The following is a 19286-nucleotide window of genomic DNA, read 5'->3' as shown; positions in this document are numbered from 1 at the left end:
ATTTAAAACGTTGACATGCTAATGTCCCCTTTAAAGTCAAAATGACATCATGTCAGTGTTGCGGCTGTCGGAGAAAATGATACTTCTCCTGGTCACATGTTGGCAGCTTGTTGGCCCTCAGTGAGCTCTCAGCTGTAATTACAGTATTTCCAGTGGCTCTTGAATGCAGGGAAAGTGCAGCCACAGGCTTTTTTCTAAGTACAGTGGACTGAATAACTAGGCTGAGCGAGATAACGGCGTACTAGCGATCAGTTAGTGAAGCTGAGTGGCATCACAGTCAGCCTCCAGCTGCATGCAGCATTAGAAGACGTACAGTAAAGCTGGAAAAGACGTAGTTGTGCTTCCTGTATTAAACCTACTCATTTTTGTTGCTCTTTCGGTAACATCAGTTGCACTTTTTCCCAGTTTTTCTTCAACACGGACGTATGAAAACGACTCACCTTGCTTATTTCTCTCTCTGATTTGAAACTTTGCTGATAAAATTCCGCCCTGTGACGAGGTTTGACACTCGTTTATTATAAAGCATGAACGACAGAGAGTAAGGCATCATCAGCTCACGAACACGCAGCTGTACAGTAGCTGGAGGCAAGAGGCAGCTTTAACACAGAGGAACTACAATGTTCAAGAACAGCAGAAGTTCTGTTGTAAAGGTTCTGCTAGAGGCAAAGACACCATTTGATAGACGTCTCCTTTCCAGAGATGGATTTTCAACTTTCTGAAAACCTCCATTGGAGAGACGGTCATTAGTTGCTGCTGGATTTATGTTTCTAAAAGTTGCATCTTCTTGCTTACTGCAGTTTTTATGGAAATTAATTCAAACCCACCAAAAGGCCGCTAGAAACAGGTCAACATGTAATCACCAGAGGGCTGAACTAGGAAGCCAGGTTAGTGGGTCAGCAGGTATGTTGGGCTGAAAGACAGAGTTTTCATCATGAACCTGCTAGATCTCCATGGTAACTGATGCTGTGGAGCTAGATCTCCATGGTAACTGATGCTGTGGACCTAGATCTCCATGGTAACTGATGCTGCAGAGCAAGATCTCCATGGTAACAGATGCTGTGGACCTAGATCTCCATGGTAACAGATGCTGTGGAGCTAGATCTCCATGGTAACTGATGCTGTGGAGCTAGATCTCCATGGTAACTGATGCTGTGGAGCCAGATCTCCATGGTAACAGATGCTGTGGACCTAGATCTCCATGGTAACAGATGCTGTGGAGCTAGATCTCCATGGTAACTGATGCTGTGGAGCTAGATCTCCATGGTAACTGATGCTGTGGAGCCAGATCTCCATGGTAACTGATGCTGCAGAGCTAGATCTCCATGGTAACAGATGCTGTGGAGCCAGATCTCCATGGTAACAGATGCTGTAGAGCTAGATCTCCACGGGAACTGATGCTGTAGAGCTAGATCACCATGGTAACTGATGCTGCGGACCTAGATCTCCATGGTAACAGATGCTGTGGAGCTAGATCTCCATGGTAACTGATGCTGTGGAGCTAATCTTGTTCTGTTCAGAGGTTCAGTTTTAAATAAGCTGGAAGAAGCGTCTCCCTTCAACCAAATCGCTTCCTGATGATTATATATGAGCGATCCAGATTCTCAGCTGAAAGAAAATGTTTTATCTGTAAATATGTTGAGCTGTACGTCACTAAAACCACTGAATGAAACCGTGTAGGTACTGTATCACACACTGTATGCATCCTGTTGCCACGGGAACATGTATGATGTGACGTGATTGAAAGGTCCAGGAAAGCCAACAAATAAGCTCAACAATGAACTGACTTTAAGTCAAAATCCCTATTTGACACAATGTAATTAGTGTAATTTAAGAAATACAAAGCAGCTATGAGATAATGAAACTAATTATCTAATTCAGTTTTATTGAACTTGAGCAGATTAATAATCATAATACATTTTATTTGTTTAGCGCTTTTCTGGACACTCAAAGACACTTTACAGCTAAAAAGCAAATAATAAAAACAAAAACAAACAAACCGAATCAAGAGCAGGTATAAAAGCATAGATTAGAACTTTCAGAGGTTGTTTGTGTAGCAGCCAATAACGTAATACGTTCCAATAATGCAAGACTTTTGACCATTTTAAATGTAATAAAACCAATAATGTAATAACTTGCCAAAAATGTAATAAAGTTTTTGAGCCAATGATGTAATAAGTTACTACATTATTCGCTTTTTTACATTTAAAGTGGCCAACATTCTTACATTATCGGTCGCTACATGGAAGCTACCTCAACTTGAATTTAGTTTTAAACCAACTAATCCAGAATTTAAAATTTAAATTACACGCAATATTAAGTTAATGTCGCATTATTATGCCAACCTGTCAAAATAATCAACTGAAAAGTTATATCTACAGTATGAAATTAGATTTACTAGCTTGCAAATGTGTGTTTTGTTAAGTGGTGGGAGTGTAGAGAAGCATTGTGTTGTTATGTTGCTGTTGCTAAATAATAAGAGGATCAGCTCAGATGTGTGACAGATTAAATCCTCTCTCGGTGTGTTTGTCCATCGTCCAGGGAAGTGGCTTATCTCAGGGTCAGGTCGTGTTTTCACCATTTTATAGTCACTTAATCTGAGCTGAACTCACTCAGTCTGGCCTTTGAGATTCAAACGAGCCTGAAATCAAGTACCTGCCGGCGAGCCGAGTCTCCCTCATTAAAGCCATTAGAATATGACCATCAAATATGGAGGAGCAGGTAGAGAGGCCTTCTGAAGGCCGCCCCCTCCCACACACTCATCCTTCCCCCACTTCTGCTGCTGAATAATTCATGACAGGACGGTTTTAATAATTCATGGGAATAACATGACAAGCGCGACTGCTGTCTTCCCTGGGGGGAAGGCGGTGAATGAATAAATGAGTGAATGAATGAAAGGCTGAAGTGACAGCAATGAAAAGGAGGATTTGTGCTGACTCCGTTGAGGATTTTGGGTCCGGTTTTCCAAGTTTTTGATGCTTTTCTGACATTGAAATTAGAGTTTGACTCTTATTTCGCTGAAACTTTCCACTAAAAGCACATAATTTTAATCTTTTTGAAGAACGTCAGATATCCAGGGTTTGAATTTGTCATCTCACAAAGGAGAAAAAATTTAATTTGTGGCACATTTATAACTTTATAAGCTGTTTTACTTCCAACAAAATACACTTAATTAAATAAAATGAGTCCAAATATTTAGGTCTGAGTCCTCTGTATCATATACAGGCCTTAATTCACACTGTACTATATAAAAGATGTTGTGTTCCCTCCATTAGCAGAGAATGGCACCAGACACTCAGTAAATCGTGAGCAGAATCATTTCACATGAACATAACTTACTGAAGAATGGACGGTGATAATTTGTTTGTCTTTCTGTGTCATTTACCGTCAGCTACACCCACAAAGAAAGCCTAATTTATTCATTTATTTGGACGTCCATCTGCTGCTCAAGATGTAAGTTTGAAGATTCAAGACCACTATTATCATTTTACAGCTGCAGACAAAAATACAATGGAATTATGGCGTCACTCCTTGAGTTAGAATAGAAAGATAAGATAAAATAGAATAAAATAAATAATAAAATGCACACTATAAGAAAATATACGTTCCTATGCTCAATTGGAGAATAATTACGACTAAAAGTCTGCAGCCCTGCAGTCACATCTGTTCTTTAAACTCCCCAGCAGATTAGAAAAGTATACTATCTTTAACAAAAAATTACATTCAGCAAAATAATAGCACTATTTAGAGCAAGATGTGGTGGAAACACAGAATTATCTGATTTCCAACTTTCACACAGTCCTTGAATGACTCATATCAATGGAAGAAAGACCAAATATTAGCTTCAAATTTTCTCAAAATGATCTCTCATTTAAAACCTTGTACCAGAATCCTTTGATCTGTTACTGGGGGAAAACTCTGGAGGATAGTTGACTTTTCTGACAATCTGTCCCATTAAATTCTTTCCCCAAAAGCCAGAAATGTCATTCTTGTACCGCACTCGATAAAAAGTCACCAAAATCTCGAGGGTTCATCTTCAGAGGAGCATGAACATCTAACAACATGAACAATCCAAGTCAGAGCTGCTGAGATTTTCCAGGCAACGTTCCCAAAAACACATTTATAAGTATAACCAGGTAAAGCAGGTAACACTAGTCGGTAATTTGATCAGCGTTAGCCTTCTTCTAAGGCCCTGAGGCAGCACCAGCACTCCTGAGCTGAAAGGATTAGCTGATTAGTCAACTGGCAGATAATCAATAGGCAGCAATTTTGATTATTGACTAACAGTTTAAGTTGTTTTTAGCTAAAATGTCAGAAACAGGAATACTAGGAATAAAAAAAAAATCCATTCATCTTGTCAAAAGCGAATATCTGAGAGGTTCTTGCAGAATTTCTCAAAACCTAATAATAATTTTAAGGCTTAAAATGTGTTTTTATTTGACAGTTCTTAGAAATTGATTGGATTTTGAAGTTGATAGTACACTTATAAAGTTGCATGGCTTTCAGTCTGCTTTTGAATTTGTTTTCAGGAGAACATTTGTTTTTTCACCCTCAGATCTTTGGGCTACTTTTAGGGTAATTTCACAACCTTTACTTTTAAGCTTCACAACAGTCCAGGCTATCCAGATCTTCCATCATTTGATATCATAATACCTGCAGATTTTATATACTAGCCTTTATATCAAGGAAATAAGTATTCAGTGTTGTCAAATTGCTATATTTTTGGCAATAAAGACATTTTTTCGTGTTTTTCTCGGAATCTGCACAAGAAAATTAGGAACTTTGTGGACAAAAGCATTGAAGTGGCCATAAAAAGTCACCACCATCTCCTTATATTGTTCCTTATTTACATGTGGAGCAGGACCAAAGTGATGCGTGTCCATTTCCTCAGTGTGGGATTAGTAAAGGCTTATTTTATCTTAAATTAAATACTAAAAGTAAGCTTTCCCAGGCAAGATGGAGGTTATTGTTTATCTTAATGGTTTAATTAATCAGTTATTAGATTGTGAAGGAGCGACTAATGAAACATCACACCGAGGTGCAGCTCCAGATGGAGAACGTCTGGTTCTCCTGTTACATTTTCAACAACAACAGCTCATTCAGGTGACATAAAGGGAAGAAAATCATCATCTTGTGCAAAACAACTCCAAGATGATGATCGTTTTGGAAAGCCAACATGTTTTTGCATGCATTATTTCTTTGCATGCTACACTTTTACACTTTTGGTAAGTTTTTTGAGTGACTAAAGTTACAAAAAAGGAAAAGAAGCGATATTCTACTAACTTTTCCACAGAGAAATGTGATGAATGTTTACAAGTTTGTCATCTGAATTCATCCTCTTAAAGCCAGATGGCGCCTCAGATGACATTTAGTGCAACAAATTTATCTGCACGTGTCTAAATCCTGCATTTATGAATCTGTTTTTACGTCTACAACTGATCATTAAAACCTGCATGCTGTCTTACCTCGGTGGATAGTCATGGTGTTATCTGCCTCGTTTGTAGAATCATTTATTGAGCTCCTCGTCATGTTGAATCAAAGGTTAAACTCCCCGAAACACGAACCCTATGCTACGTTTAGCAAACGAACCTGACAGTCACCACGGAAACGGCAACACCCCGCCCTCCCTTCCAGTATTAAACACTCCAAACAGAGGAGAAGGTGTCGGTGACATCAGGAGGAAAGGTGTGAAGGGTGAGGGGAGGAAGGAGGTGAAGGTGTCGGCTGTCTGGTTGGAGGAGGGATGATGTGTCAGTCGACATGATATCTGGGTAGGAGCGTGTGGAAGTATGTAAACTAATTTACCTTTAAAAGGATCATTTCAGTTTGTTACAAACTCAAAACAAGTCCAACAGGTTCATCAGATGATTTAAACCAAACTAAAATGTCACTTATAATCCTTCATATCACTAGTCTCTAAGATGTCAAGCACTGAGGGTAATAATTCCCCATTTTGCATTTATTTTTGCTTCTTTTTGACTGATAAGAATTGTTGAGGAGGTATTGAACCACGAGAAAGAAGTAATACCGGTTTTCATTGATTTAAGAAGGCATTCGACTCAATTGACAGAAATAAAATGTTCCAGATTCTACTGGCAGATGGAATCCCTTCACCTATTGTTGAAGCAGTCAAAGTTATGTATGTATGCCAGCACTTCTGCAGTAGACAAGACTCCTGAGGGCAACACAGATCTTTTCTCCATAGACACTGGAGTGCTCTAAGGAGACCCTCTAGCACCTTTCCTCTCCATCATCTGCTTAGACTATGCACTGAGAAAGCAATCTTGCACTCCGATGGTCTGACCCTAAAGCATCATCAAAGTAGAAGTCCTTCCAGAACTTGCATTCACAGATGACATCGCCCTCCTGGTAAACACTCTCAGTGAAGCAGAACAACTTCTGCATCGGGTAGAGTGAGAAACAAGACTGATTGGACTCTTCCTGAATGCTGGAAAGATGAAGTTCATGCACCTTAACCCAACATCTGAGGAGACATTGCAGCACTAGATGGGTCAGAAATCGAAAAAGTTGATGATTTCCTATATCTTGGAGGCTCCACCAACACAGCACATGATATAGAAACAAAAACTGGTAAAGCTTGGGGAGCGTTAAACTCTCTGTCAAAGATATGAGTATCTCCAATTAAAAGGGCAACTAAAATACTATACTATACGTTTATTTAATAGGGACAGAACAAGAAGCATTGTTACAATAACCGATGCCATGTTCATAGGTCAATAAGAGTATTCAAGGCATCAGTGGAATCCATCTTACTCTGTGCATCTGACTCCTGCTCACTATCAAAGACTCTCTCAAAAAGAAATGATGGGACCAGAATGTTATGGATGGTACAAAACACTTCCTGGAAATCACATCTCACCAACAAGCCGCTATACAATCCACATCCGTGCTGGTCAGCCATCATCAGGCAACGTAGACTAGCAGAGACACAATGAAACAGCTGGTCGTTGTTATGGAAACCTGATACTATCAGAAGGGCTGGCAGGCTGACTACAACATTAAGGAAGGTGCTAGAAGACACTGGTCTGGAAGGCAAAGAACTGTTGACTGCAATGCTGGACAGAGGGAGTTTCAGGAAGAACTTTATTCACGTCACTGATTCCGTCAGATGCATTTGACTTGATTTGACTTGACTTTTGACTGATATCACTCACTTTTAGTCTCAGGAACTCTGTTTTGTTGTCTGTTTGTCCGACTTGTGACATTTCCTGAACATCGTGCAGTTGCATGTCACAAAAACACTTTTAATTAACTCAATTTGTCCCGTTCTCTCTACTTGTAGCTGTGGTTATGCAGTTTCCATGGAGGTGCAGGACTATATTTGAAGTAAAAAATGAGACCAGAAACAGCCTAAATAAAATGGCCAATTAGATTTAAATTAATCAACTAACCTGTAAAACAGTTGTTAGATTAGCAGATGAGAAACTAGTAATTAAAGGCAGTCTGCTGCTAAATACTATTCCATAATTAAACTATGATTATACTCTACAGGAGCAAAAATGTCTGTACAAAACATATTTGCAATCAATGATGAAGTTGTGGAAATAAAACCACAATTGTGACCCTGAATGTGTGCACAAACATTCATGACAATCCTTCTACAATTGTTAAAGCTGAGGTCTGGTAAAGGATGCAGTAAATAAATGTACTTTCTACCATTTCTACCATCAACCCTCTGCAATAAAATAAAGCTGTGAAGAGACTCACCTCTCTTGATGTGTTTGAGTTGCCTCTCGGCCTCGTCTCTCTCCTCCGTCAGTCTGTTGCACTGCAGGAGAAGACATCAGATCAACCCTTTAGACCACGTTACACAACAGACTCCACACCAAGTACACTTACACCAACACACTGTTTACACACTGGAGATGTTACAGAGTGCCAGTTTTACCTCAAAGCACCTTAAATAGAAAACGGTCCCTAGAAAGCAACACACAGAAAACCTCCATTTAACCTTGTGAGTGATGGGCACCGTGTAAATTATTCATCTGACAGTATATATTAATAATTCGTGCTACGTTCAGTACCTGACAGGTCAGCCGGAACTTATCCTCCTTCCTTTAACTGATGAGCTCAGCTGCGACTGTGAAATTTTTTTTTTACTGTGCACCAACATCGTGGGATATATTGTAGTTTCACAGAAAACGCTGAAAGGGGCATTTTGGATGAACTTTCAAAGGTCGTATCACCATGTGAGACAGGCGGTTGGTCAAAACAAGTTACTGCAAATTAAAGGTCACATTTTACCTGCATTTCATATCAGACTCATATTTTAGCCACAATTCCTTTGGTGTCAAAGTCACTTTCAAATATAGGCATATATTTCAACACAGTATAGAATATATTAAAGTGATTAATATAATAATAACACATTTGTAGGCCATCTTTGGATCTACGCTTTGTAAGTTTGTGTGAACAGGAAGCACAGCTGATGTTCTGACATCCTGGTAGTTGGCATTGTAAGTAGTCTATTTACATGTAACCAGAGAGGAGTGGTAACCAGGAAGTTTTTGCATTAGAGTCAAAGAAATAAGCAACGTAAAATACTGCTCCATTGTGTTTGATCATGAGGCTCAGTTTCTCTATGCAAACTGAGTATTGGGCTTTTTATCAGGCACTGAATGACATTTTTCATCCAAAACTGTACTGCAGTTACACCGTGCTAATGAATAGCATAGCATTGTTGGTTACCCTGGTCACAAATAATAATATGAATAATGACTTTAAATGCTGTAAAGTTGCCAGATATGCATGATAAATGAAAAGCATTCTCTATTTTTCAATTAATGTTAATAGAACAAAAAGTTAGCTGCTACAATGTGTATCAAATTTATTACATAATTACCTTTTTGAACGTTTATTTGTCTTATTGTTTGCATTATTTACCGACTATGACTCCTATCTAAACACGGTTCACTGAAATGTTCAGACTGTACACAGACAGAATTCTCAAAGACTTACAAATTTTAGCAGCTAACTCGTCTGTCCCATGAGACGAGACAAAAGTGCAGTGAAAGCAGATTTCCTTCTCACTATGATCTCCAGAAAAACGTTCATTTTTCCCGATCCCCCTCCCTGCTGAAGACAGCGCTGCCCTTCTCCATCGTCTCAAAATGCTGCCCAGCCTCAGTAATAACACTGACAGCCCATCACCTTTGATAACAGACTGACTCGCTCTGCTCCTGCTGACTTCACGGCTGCCCTACAAAGAGGCAAAAAGACCATAACCGCTCGTTTTCACATCCACGGGATCTGATTTAAGTGTCTCTGTTGGGGCTATATTTAGGACGAGCAGCTGCAGAAGATGCCGGGTTTCGATGTTGAAGACATAAAGCTTGGGTGACTGCAACAGCAGCTGCATCGTTTGTACTCAAGGACAAACATTTAAGCTTCTTCTGAGTGGGAACAACACATCTGGATCCAAATATGGACAGTAAATCACACCCAGATTAGTGATCTTAAAACTTAATCTTGTCCTTCAATAGTAATCGACCCATATTTACATGAGCAGGATTTGGACGTCTTGTTCATTTATCCATAGAAAATGTTACAGAAAACTGTAGGAAAAATGTGGTTCTATGATAAAAACTGCACTAAAAAGACTTCAAGATGCATCCAACCTTAGTAGCCAACCAAAAAAGACAATGTGAATTAATGGCAAACTATGTAAACCATAGAATTTGGTTTGTTGAGATAATAATCCTAATTCTGATGCACCTAAAAGAGCTGCTTTTCCTTCTGTTTTTTGTCTCAGTTTCTCTTCCTTTTGATTGTTCTGATTAGTTTCACCTGCATCCTGTTCTGTTCTTCACCTTCTCTGTGTATACTTTACATTACGTCTTCCGTTGTTCTCCACCAGTTTGTTCTGTATTTCCTGTTTAGTCTCCTGTTTGTTGTTGATTTATGTGGATATTTTAGATTTTGTTTCATTGGATTTGGTTTTCTTCTTGTCCCAACCAACCTGCCGGCTGTGTCTGCACCTCCCTGTCAGATGAATCCTAGATATTGAGATTAACATGACCTTTGTTCAACAGTTTCTCTCTCTTTGCCACTCTCAGAGGAGTTATAGGTGTCTTGGTGGCCTCTCTCACTAGTCTCTTTCTTAGTTTAGCTTAGTTCATTTCTAGCCTGTCGTATCTTTAAAAAGTGACCCATGCAAGCATGTTATTATGAACCATAGTAATCTTTTATTCTAACTGTGACCTTTATTGGTTATACTGGTAGTACAGAGCCACAAAGTCTCTAAAAGGAGTAGGTTAAAGTGGAGGGATAGGTCAACAAACCGTTGCACTTTAACACCAGAAACCGCTGTTAGTTTCTTGATTCAAATTGAGCAGACTTTGTTATCTCGGAGGATAACATACTCATTTTTTTCTCCCATTGATTTTGGTACGATTTCAGTTGACCAAGATTTTATTTGGTTCACTGCAGCCAAAATGAAGGAGATTCTTAAATTACATCTGACTCTAATCATCTGACAGATGAAAAATGAAAACTGCTGCTGTTTATTTGCTTCCTCTCCATGTAAGTTTTGACCATGGATTCGTGTTTTTGAATTTATGTTGTTTCAGCCTAACAGTCAAGTCTGGGAAGCCGACTTCTATACAGGAGCAGCTTCATTATTCTATCTTCAAAGCCTAAAACAAACTACTAAAAGATCTAACGACTTCCCCATTATTCTTTCTTCTTGCATCCAAACAGCCTAACAAGGGAATGACATCATCTCTTTCTTGAGCAGAATTCAAGTTACTGCGTCTTTCCTTTGCAGGACAGATGTACAATGGTCTTCTGAGTGACCGCGGTCAATAATGGAAGCTCCACAGTGCTGCCGTTCTCCACACACGCTTCATTTAAAATGGTAATTGGAACTTGTAAAGTGTTCAGTGACCTCCTGTACAGCAAAAATAACAGCACACAAAGAAAACTGTCCCTTTGGGTTCCAACAACCTTCAGAGGACAGACTTGCTGCATACACATTCTCATTCTTTCCATGCATTTTATGCTGAATAGTTTGTTCTCTAGAGCAAGTCCAGTAAACACAGTGGATACAGCATGGCAACAGTTAAAGCCTGAAGGGTCATCAGTTTCAGACCCTTTACAGCACATTGTTTAAAATGTTTACCTTTTACTCCCTCCATCAGACCACTGGGTTAAATATTAGACAAAATTATTTAAAATATGTCCAAAGTACATAAAAATGTCCAGAATTACTGAGAAAATGATTCGTAAATTTGTCCAAAAAAATCAAATTTTTCTTCAGCAAAATGACTCCAATGTTGTCAAAAATGAATCAGAATTTGTCTAAAAATTGTAAAAATGACTCAAAGTTGGTCCAAAAGTATTCCAAAGTCATTCATATTAGCCAAAATAATTACAAGGACTTGAAATTTGTCCAAAATGGATCTAAATATGCTAGAATTACATTTTTTTCTTCACAAGATGACTCAAAAGGTGTCCAAAATGAATCAGAATTTGTCCAAAAAATTGCAAAAATGGCTAAAAGTTTGTCCAAAATGATTATAAAATTGTCCAACATTAATTAAAATCTGTCAAAATGAGAAATATGGTCCCAAATGACTCAAATGTTGCCTACAACTTGTCCAAAACAGCTCAAATGTTTTTAAAAATAGTTTTTAAAAAATGGTATAAAATTTGTCCAAAATACATGAAAACGTCCAGAATAAATGAGAAGGTCCAAAATGACTCACAATTTGACCACAAAAATTGCAAAAATGACTCAAAGTGTGTGGAAAAAATTTGCATAGAAAGACAAACTTTGAGTTCATTTCAAACCAGGTTTATAAAAATAGGGAAGTCCACTCATTATCTGGAAATTTATAAAGTCTTAGATCTGAATCTTTAGATAACAGACCAACGAGTCCTGCTCAGTTTTAAACCTCTGATAAATGGAAGATGGAGTGATGTTTGTGGCCTTTAATATCCATCAGCTGTTCAGTGATTCATCCCGGCAGTTTCTGCTTGCTTGTAAAGCCCTGAAACAATCCCACAGTGACCATAATGTGTTAGTCAGGGTTGTATTCAGGTTCAGCTGGCCATCAGTCACCAGTAAATACACCAGACCCAGCTGACCAATGACACAGAATTAAAGGCTGCTCATGGGAGGCTGCAGCAGACAGATGTTATCAATGTGAACTGCCATCAGAGGGAAACCTCAAGGTGATGAACTCTGTGTTATCAGTGGCCCCATTTATACCTGCAGCCTTTATCTAGGTACATTATCAGGATAACTGCATGTCCTCACCAGGTCTGTGCCAATAAAAAGCTTGAATGTGCCTCTACTTATTATGGAAATTAGTGAAAATATCCACCATCAGTTCAGGACCTGAAGTTCAACACTAATGGGTTCTGCAGCAAGACAAAAACCCAAAGAACACAAGCAAGTCCACCTCTGAGTGGCTCAAAAAGAACTAAATGAAGGTTCTGGAGTGGCCGAGTCAAAGTTCAATCCAATTATGATGCTGTGACAAGACCTGAAAAGGACAGTTCATGATCTAAAACCATCTAATGTGACCGAATTAAAACTATTCTGCAGAGAAGAGTGGACCAGAATTCCTCCATGGTGATGTAAAAGACTGATCACAAGCTGGAACAAACATTTAACTGCAGTTGTTGCTGCCAAGAGACCAACCAGTTATTAGGTTTAGGGGGGCAATTACTTACGAGTTTTCAATAAATCTTTAATAAATCATCATTTAAAAAACTGCATTTTGTGTTTTGCTGGTCATCTCTGTGTAACATTCAATAAATATAAATATTAATGTGATGATCTGGAACATTTAGGTGTGAGAAATATGCAAAAACAGAAGGTTTCTGTAGGGGGGCAAATACTTTTCCATGACACTATATGCATGAATGCAACACAAAGAAAGATCTAATGACATTCCGTACAGCTGAGCTGCAAATAACAATTATTTTAATAGTTGGTTCTCGATTAATCAATTCGATGTTTATTGTATAAAATGTCATAAAATGATGAAAAAGCATAAGACAACAAATGTCTTGTTTTATCCACAAACCAAAGACATTTAGTTTACCGTCACAAAGGAGGAAAGAAGCCAGAAAGATGCGGCAATGGGAGATTTTACACTGTCTTTCTTAAAAATTAAATACTGAGTTATCGATTATGAAAACAATTAGCAAATCATTTATTTCTCCTATAGTTCTGTAGGGGGGCAAATACATTTTCACACCACTATGTACCTTCCATAAGATCAGATTTTGGAGACATGACCTAAATTATATCGTCACACGGATGCAGTCAAATCAGATCATTTTAAAGCACTTTAAGTAAAGACCGATTATGATATTTTTGGAAGAACTACGACAGACCGAGCTAATATCCACAGATAAGGAGGACGCTCTGCATCCAGCCTTCTCCCTCCTCCGGCGGCAGGAAGCAGCACTTGGCCCAGTTTTTCAGAGCTCTACCTGCAGTCTCACACTCTGTCAGCTCACATTTCCCTGAGGAGGGCAGCAGGTTCACCACAGTGAGCGGTTCAATTCCCAATGCTGCCCAGAGAGATATAACATAAAGACATAAAATCCCCCGTCCATTTATTAGATGCAGGAACATGCAGACATTTGATGCTGACCTTTGCAACCACTGAGGCTAAGGATGGAGCAGAAACATTAAGAGCATGATGCTGCAGTTCAGGACCGGCTCTGCCCAAAAAGCTCCTCGTTACTGAATCCTGCAGCTTTATCCATTAACCAGCCAGACAGTATTCAATAGTGGATTTCATTGATTGGTCAACAGAGCTTAGAAATGTTGGGTTTTCCATTTAACAAGCTATTTATTACCTCTGTGCAATAACACACCACTTATTACTCTGTATATTACACTTTATTCTCCTAGGAAAAGCACATTTTACATCTATGCTTATACTGTTTCTACGCATGTTTATATTTTCAGGTCATATTTTTCTGTTTATGTTTATTTTTTAGTTCATTTTTTGAACATATGTTTATCTGTATATTATATTTGAATGGCAGCAACTGCAACAATAAACTATTTCTGATTCTGATTAGTCAATAGTTAAACTAGCATTATGCTAATGAGTACATATATCACTTAATACATAAAATATCCCCAAAGAAATCATAAAATCACAAACATACATCTTTTAATTGCCTGTTTTGTCCCGTTAGCAGCTAACAATGCTCACAAAAAAAACAAAAAAGCCGGAATTCTCAACAAGTTTTCAAAAACAATTTGTTTTGCTAAAACACAGGGTGTATAAATTCTAATATAATAAACTTAGCTTTATTAAACACCACCATTGCTGCTTCTCAATATTTAGCTAGTGAATTATTTATGCATTATAAAAATAACAAATTGATTTTTAAATTCCAAGATACAGTCGACTAAATTAGCTTTAGCCAAGGCTATTTTTCCGGCTAACTTTGCATAGTTGCTGCTACTTGGTTTGTACCATTTCAGATTTTACAGTTATTACATTTCGGTGTTTATTTTTCCGCCTAAATAACAAGACTGTGTAAAAAATAAAATAATTTGTACTATACGATTTATGTTTTGAACAGAAAAACAGTGTGTACGAATGCTAATATAATGAACTAAAATTAACGTCAGAGTACAAGCACTAGATTTTGGCTTTAACATTTGTTTTAAGGTTACATTTCTATGCTGTTTCTCCTCCTAAACTAAACATTTAATGGTATAAAAATGATCAATCTTAGTTACAATCTATATTGTAGACAATTAAACGAGAGAATACAGCATGTGTTGCTAAGATAACAAACCAAGGTAATCCTTAAATGGAGTCATTACTGCTACTCTACTAGCTAGACTAATTAGCATCTTTCTCTGTTTAAGAGTTAATATAAATGCTAATATAATAAACTAAAATTAAAAGCAGCCATTGCTGCCACAATGCTACTCTGCTAGCTACGCTAGTTAGCATGTGAAATCTGAAAACCTGCTTTTCAATCACAAGGATACATCTTCACATTGGTTGTTTAGCCCTGTTAGCAGCTCACAATAATCACAAACAAGAAAAACTGCTCAGAGTACTCACAAACAAAGAAAAACTGCTCAGAATACTCACAAACAAGAAAAACAGCTCAGAATACTCACAAACAAGAAAAACTGCTCAGAATACTCACAAACAAGAAAAACTGCTCAGAATACTCACAAACAAGAAAAAGCAGGATTTCTCATAGTTAAAACCTTAAACTTAAAGTATTTTTTTGGCATTATAGTATGAAAAATGACAGCAAAGTTTAATAATTTATCTGAATTCTTAACTCACTTTCTCTCGGTTTAGTAGTATGGACAGTACTAAAGGACCGGCTCAGCTGGATCATCATGTGACTTAATGAACCCTTTGATCATGTGACAGGAAGTGATTGCAGCTACCATCTGCTGTCCACCTGAACCAGCTCTATTCACAGATCAAAGCCATGAAATGCAGCTGAAAGCCAGGAGAGTGACGTGAACCTCTGAGCTTTAGGTTATTTTCCTTCATCCATAAATGTTTTCCAGTCAAGATAAAGCTACAAGTACTAAACAGTGCATATACCCACTGTAGGACCACTGGGCTGTAAAAAATGAAGCAGAATTTGTCCAAAAATTGCAAAAAAATGACTCAAAGTGTGTCCACAGTTCTACAAAATGTATTAAAATCTGTCAAAATGAGAAAAATGGTCGAAAATGACACAGGTGTTGTCTACAACCTGCCCAAACTGGCACAAAAAAACTTCAAAAATTGTCTAAAAATGATTAAAATATGTCATAAATACAAGAAAAATGTCCAGAAAAATGAGAACGTCCAAAATGACTCAGAATTTGTCCAAAAATGACCCATAGGGTGTCCAAAATTTTTCATATTACCCCAAAAAAATCTAAAAATTTCACCTATAATAAATCAAAATTTCCCAACATTATTTGTATTTGCCTAAAACAACCTAAAATTGGTTCCAAATGACTCAAAACTTGTTAAAAATGAACCAGAATTTGTCCAAAAATGTCTCAAAGCATGTCCAAAATGATTCCAAATAGTCCAACAATGACTACAAAATTATCCAAAATTTATTGAAATCTGTCAAAATGAGGAAAAAATGATCCAAAATGACTCACAAACTAAAATCTAAAATTGTCTAAAAATGGCATAAAACTTGTCAGAATTACATGAAAATGGCCAAAATCATAGAGAATGTCCAAAATGAAGCCACAATTTGTTAGAATGGCTTAAATATTGTCCAAAATAGTGACACAATTGTTAAAAATTATACACAATTTGCCCATAATAAACCACAATTTGCCAAAAAAAAAAGATTTACACTTGCCTAAAACCACATAAAATTGGTTCCAGATGACTCAAAGGTTGTTTAATATTAATCAGAATTTATCCCAAAATTACTCAAAATGTGACCAAAGTTGTCCAAAATCTGTCCAAATGAGAAAAATGGTCAAGATGGCTCAAAAACTTTGCAAAGATTGTCTAAAAATGGTTTCAAATGTGTCCAAAACACATGAAAATGTTCAGAATAAATGAGAAAATTACTGAAATGTTGTCCAAAATCATTCCAAAATTTGCTCGAAATGACTTAAATATTGCCCATAATAATGACAATTGCTCAAAATAACACAAATCCGCCTGTAATAAACCATAATTTGCGAAAATGAGAAATATTTGCCTAAAACAGCATAAAAATTGGTTCCAAATGGCTTAAATGTTGTTAAACATGAATGTGAAGTGACTAAAGCGATGGTTCTATTCCTCACCTTGTAACTTAGTGGTTGGAGGTTCCATTCCCTCTTTAGAGCCAGGCACTAACAACCTGAACCCTTATTTAACATCTGCACATGCTCAGGTGTGGTTCTGTGCTTGCAGGTCAGAGGGTTGAAGCAGAGCACTACAGCTGGAAGGTCGGAGGTTCGATTCCCACTGAAATCCTGCAGAAATGTGGGACAAACTGGGAACTATTCCTGCTAAATATCAGCTCAAACCTGAGGCTGTGTTGCTCTTTCTGTCCTCCCTGCACACTAAAACCGCCAAAATCATTCATAAAACCGTCAGCAGGACGTGTCTGTTGTGTGAATTAAACATTTAATTCCTTCTCCCTGCTCAGATGGAGGAGGAGAGGCGGATTTAGGGAGGGGTCCGGCTTTGATGCTACAATAACCTCCAGGAGAAGCCGGCCGGCGTGGAAAAAGCCGCTAAAATGTCTGAGAGGCGAAAAATGCGTTTTATCTGCACATTAACACGTTTCACCCACAGAATAAGACGCATTAGAAGAAAGAACAGGAGGTGTTTAGTCCTTTTTTTAAAAAAAATATCGCTTTACCTCAGTTTGCATCTTCTCCTCCTCGCATCCCTCCATCAGCGCGGATGATGATGATGGAAAAGAAAAAAGAGTGATAAATAGAAATATTCTCTCTTCTGTCTGTTCCAGCTGCGGGTAAACTAGATTTCAGAGGACTATCAGCCACATGGAGCTGGGTTTTCTAGCGGCACATGTCCGAATCCGAGCCCATTTTCTTTTTTTATTCCAAGCACATGGGATGGAGAGCAGCTCGGTGCTGCTGCTGCTGCTGCTGCTGCCGGCGGACAGGATCCTCCTCCTTCTCCTCCTCCTCCTCCTCTTCCTCCTCCTGACGCCATCATCTGGCTCCCTGGACCCCACCTCCTCCTCTTCCTCCTCATCCTCATCCTCTTCCGGTCTGCAGACCCACTGCACTTTCAGGACCTCCCTTCTTGGACCCTTGGTGTATGGAGTAGTGAGAGTGCCAAATTACATAAACAAATCTATAAAAGAATAAGCAAATAAAAGTGCAAATATAAAGACGAATAAATAAAATAAAAAATAATGTTGCTAAATAAAGAAATATGTCAGTCTGTCACAGAGCTACATATAGAGACAAACAATCACACTCACACCTACATACAGTTTAGAATGAATTATTAACCTCAGCATGTTTTTGCAGACTGGGAGGAAGCTGGAGAAAACCCACACATGCACATGGAGAACATGTAAACTCCATGCAGAAAGATGGACACTAACCAGGGATCTTCTAGCTGCAAGGCAACAATGCTCACCACTGACCACTGTGCAGCTCACAACATAACTATATCTTCATAACAATTTGCTCAAAGATTTTGTGTTAAAGCAGCTGTTAAAGCCTTTAACTCACATATTTCAATGTAATTAATTCAAACGTTATTTATTAAACTAGCTGTCTTGTCGTAAATAGACACAAAGAAGAAACAGGAAGACATTTTGTTTGCATTTTCTATTCACATTTAGATGCTGTGAATATAGCAGGTTTTAATATGTGTAGTGTCTGTGACAGCCCTCTAACGGCCATAAATGTATGTATTACTTCTATTTTTTGTACATGATAGATTGGAGTGCATAGTGTTTTTGTGAGTTTTTGGTGTACTGTCCTATTACGACACCTACTGGTGTTACTGTGAAGCTACAGGACATTTTAAAAGTGTTTTAATAAGGTATTTGTTCGACTGCCACTTATTTGTTTGCAATATGTGAATAATGTTAATATTAGACATACAAAGTCAGGTTTCTTAGAATCTAAATAAGTATCATACATAAAGTGATTTCCATCATGCATTAACATTTTTAGCATTTGATTTTTGAGGAATCGTAGAAAAGTTTTCATGCAAACTATAACTATGAAGCTGAAAATAATTATCAGGTCTGAATTGCACAACTTGGCTGACTAATTATAAGTTATAAGTTAAGATGAGATTCTATGTACCACAGATAACAATAATAAAAACTAAATGTTAAAGAAATAAAAGTACAAAGGTAAATGTAAAAAAAAAGTAATTTCAAAGGTAGCTTCTTAAATACAAAGAGAGCATTAGTGAGTTAAGAGAATTTGAATTTCTTCTTTCTAACCAATACTATGCCAGCATGTGAACATTTACAGAGGTCCAGATAAGAAAATGATTAAAAAATGATTACACCATTGTCCAACAATGGCTAGAATTTTCTTCAAAATTAATTAAAATCTGTGAAAATGAGAAAAATGCTCCAAAATGACTCAAATGTCTGCAACCTGTTCAAGATGGTTCAAGAACTTTTCAAACATTGTCCAAAAAGGATATAAAATATGTCCAAAATACATGACAATATCCTAAATAAATAACGTCCAAAATGACTCATTTGTCCAAAATCATTCAAAATGGCTGAAATATTGTCCAAATGAGTTACTCAATTGATCAAAATTACACAAAACTCCCCCATAATAAATCACAATTTGCCAG

The 19286-nt window shown here is 37.6% G+C and overlaps 1 protein-coding gene across 6 annotated transcripts in view; it reads right to left on the bottom strand.

The window, feature by feature from the left end:
- shtn3 (shootin 3) overlaps positions 1 to 17628 on the bottom strand; it is a 44854-nt gene extending 27226 nt beyond the window's left edge. For 4 of the 6 annotated variants that reach the window (XM_023285651.3, XM_055016406.1, XM_055016407.1 and 1 more), the window contains exons 1-2: positions 17344 to 17628; positions 7726 to 7786 (exon numbers count right to left, since the gene is read on the bottom strand). In XM_023285651.3, coding sequence (XP_023141419.2) covers positions 7726 to 7786; positions 17344 to 17379 — 97 coding nt within the window. In that variant the 5' untranslated portion in view covers positions 17380 to 17628. Of the gene's footprint in view, positions 1 to 5462; positions 5542 to 7725; positions 7787 to 16780; positions 16923 to 17343 lie in introns of those variants that run through there. The other 2 variants (XM_055016410.1, XM_055016409.1) reach the window with 2 other exon arrangements.
- Positions 17629 to 19286: the final 1658 nt, after the last annotated feature.

This window comes from Amphiprion ocellaris, chromosome 13 (genome assembly GCF_022539595.1).
Source record: "Amphiprion ocellaris isolate individual 3 ecotype Okinawa chromosome 13, ASM2253959v1, whole genome shotgun sequence".
NCBI lineage: Eukaryota > Metazoa > Chordata > Actinopteri > Pomacentridae > Amphiprion > Amphiprion ocellaris.
This window is presented reverse-complemented; position numbering and strand designations above follow the sequence as displayed.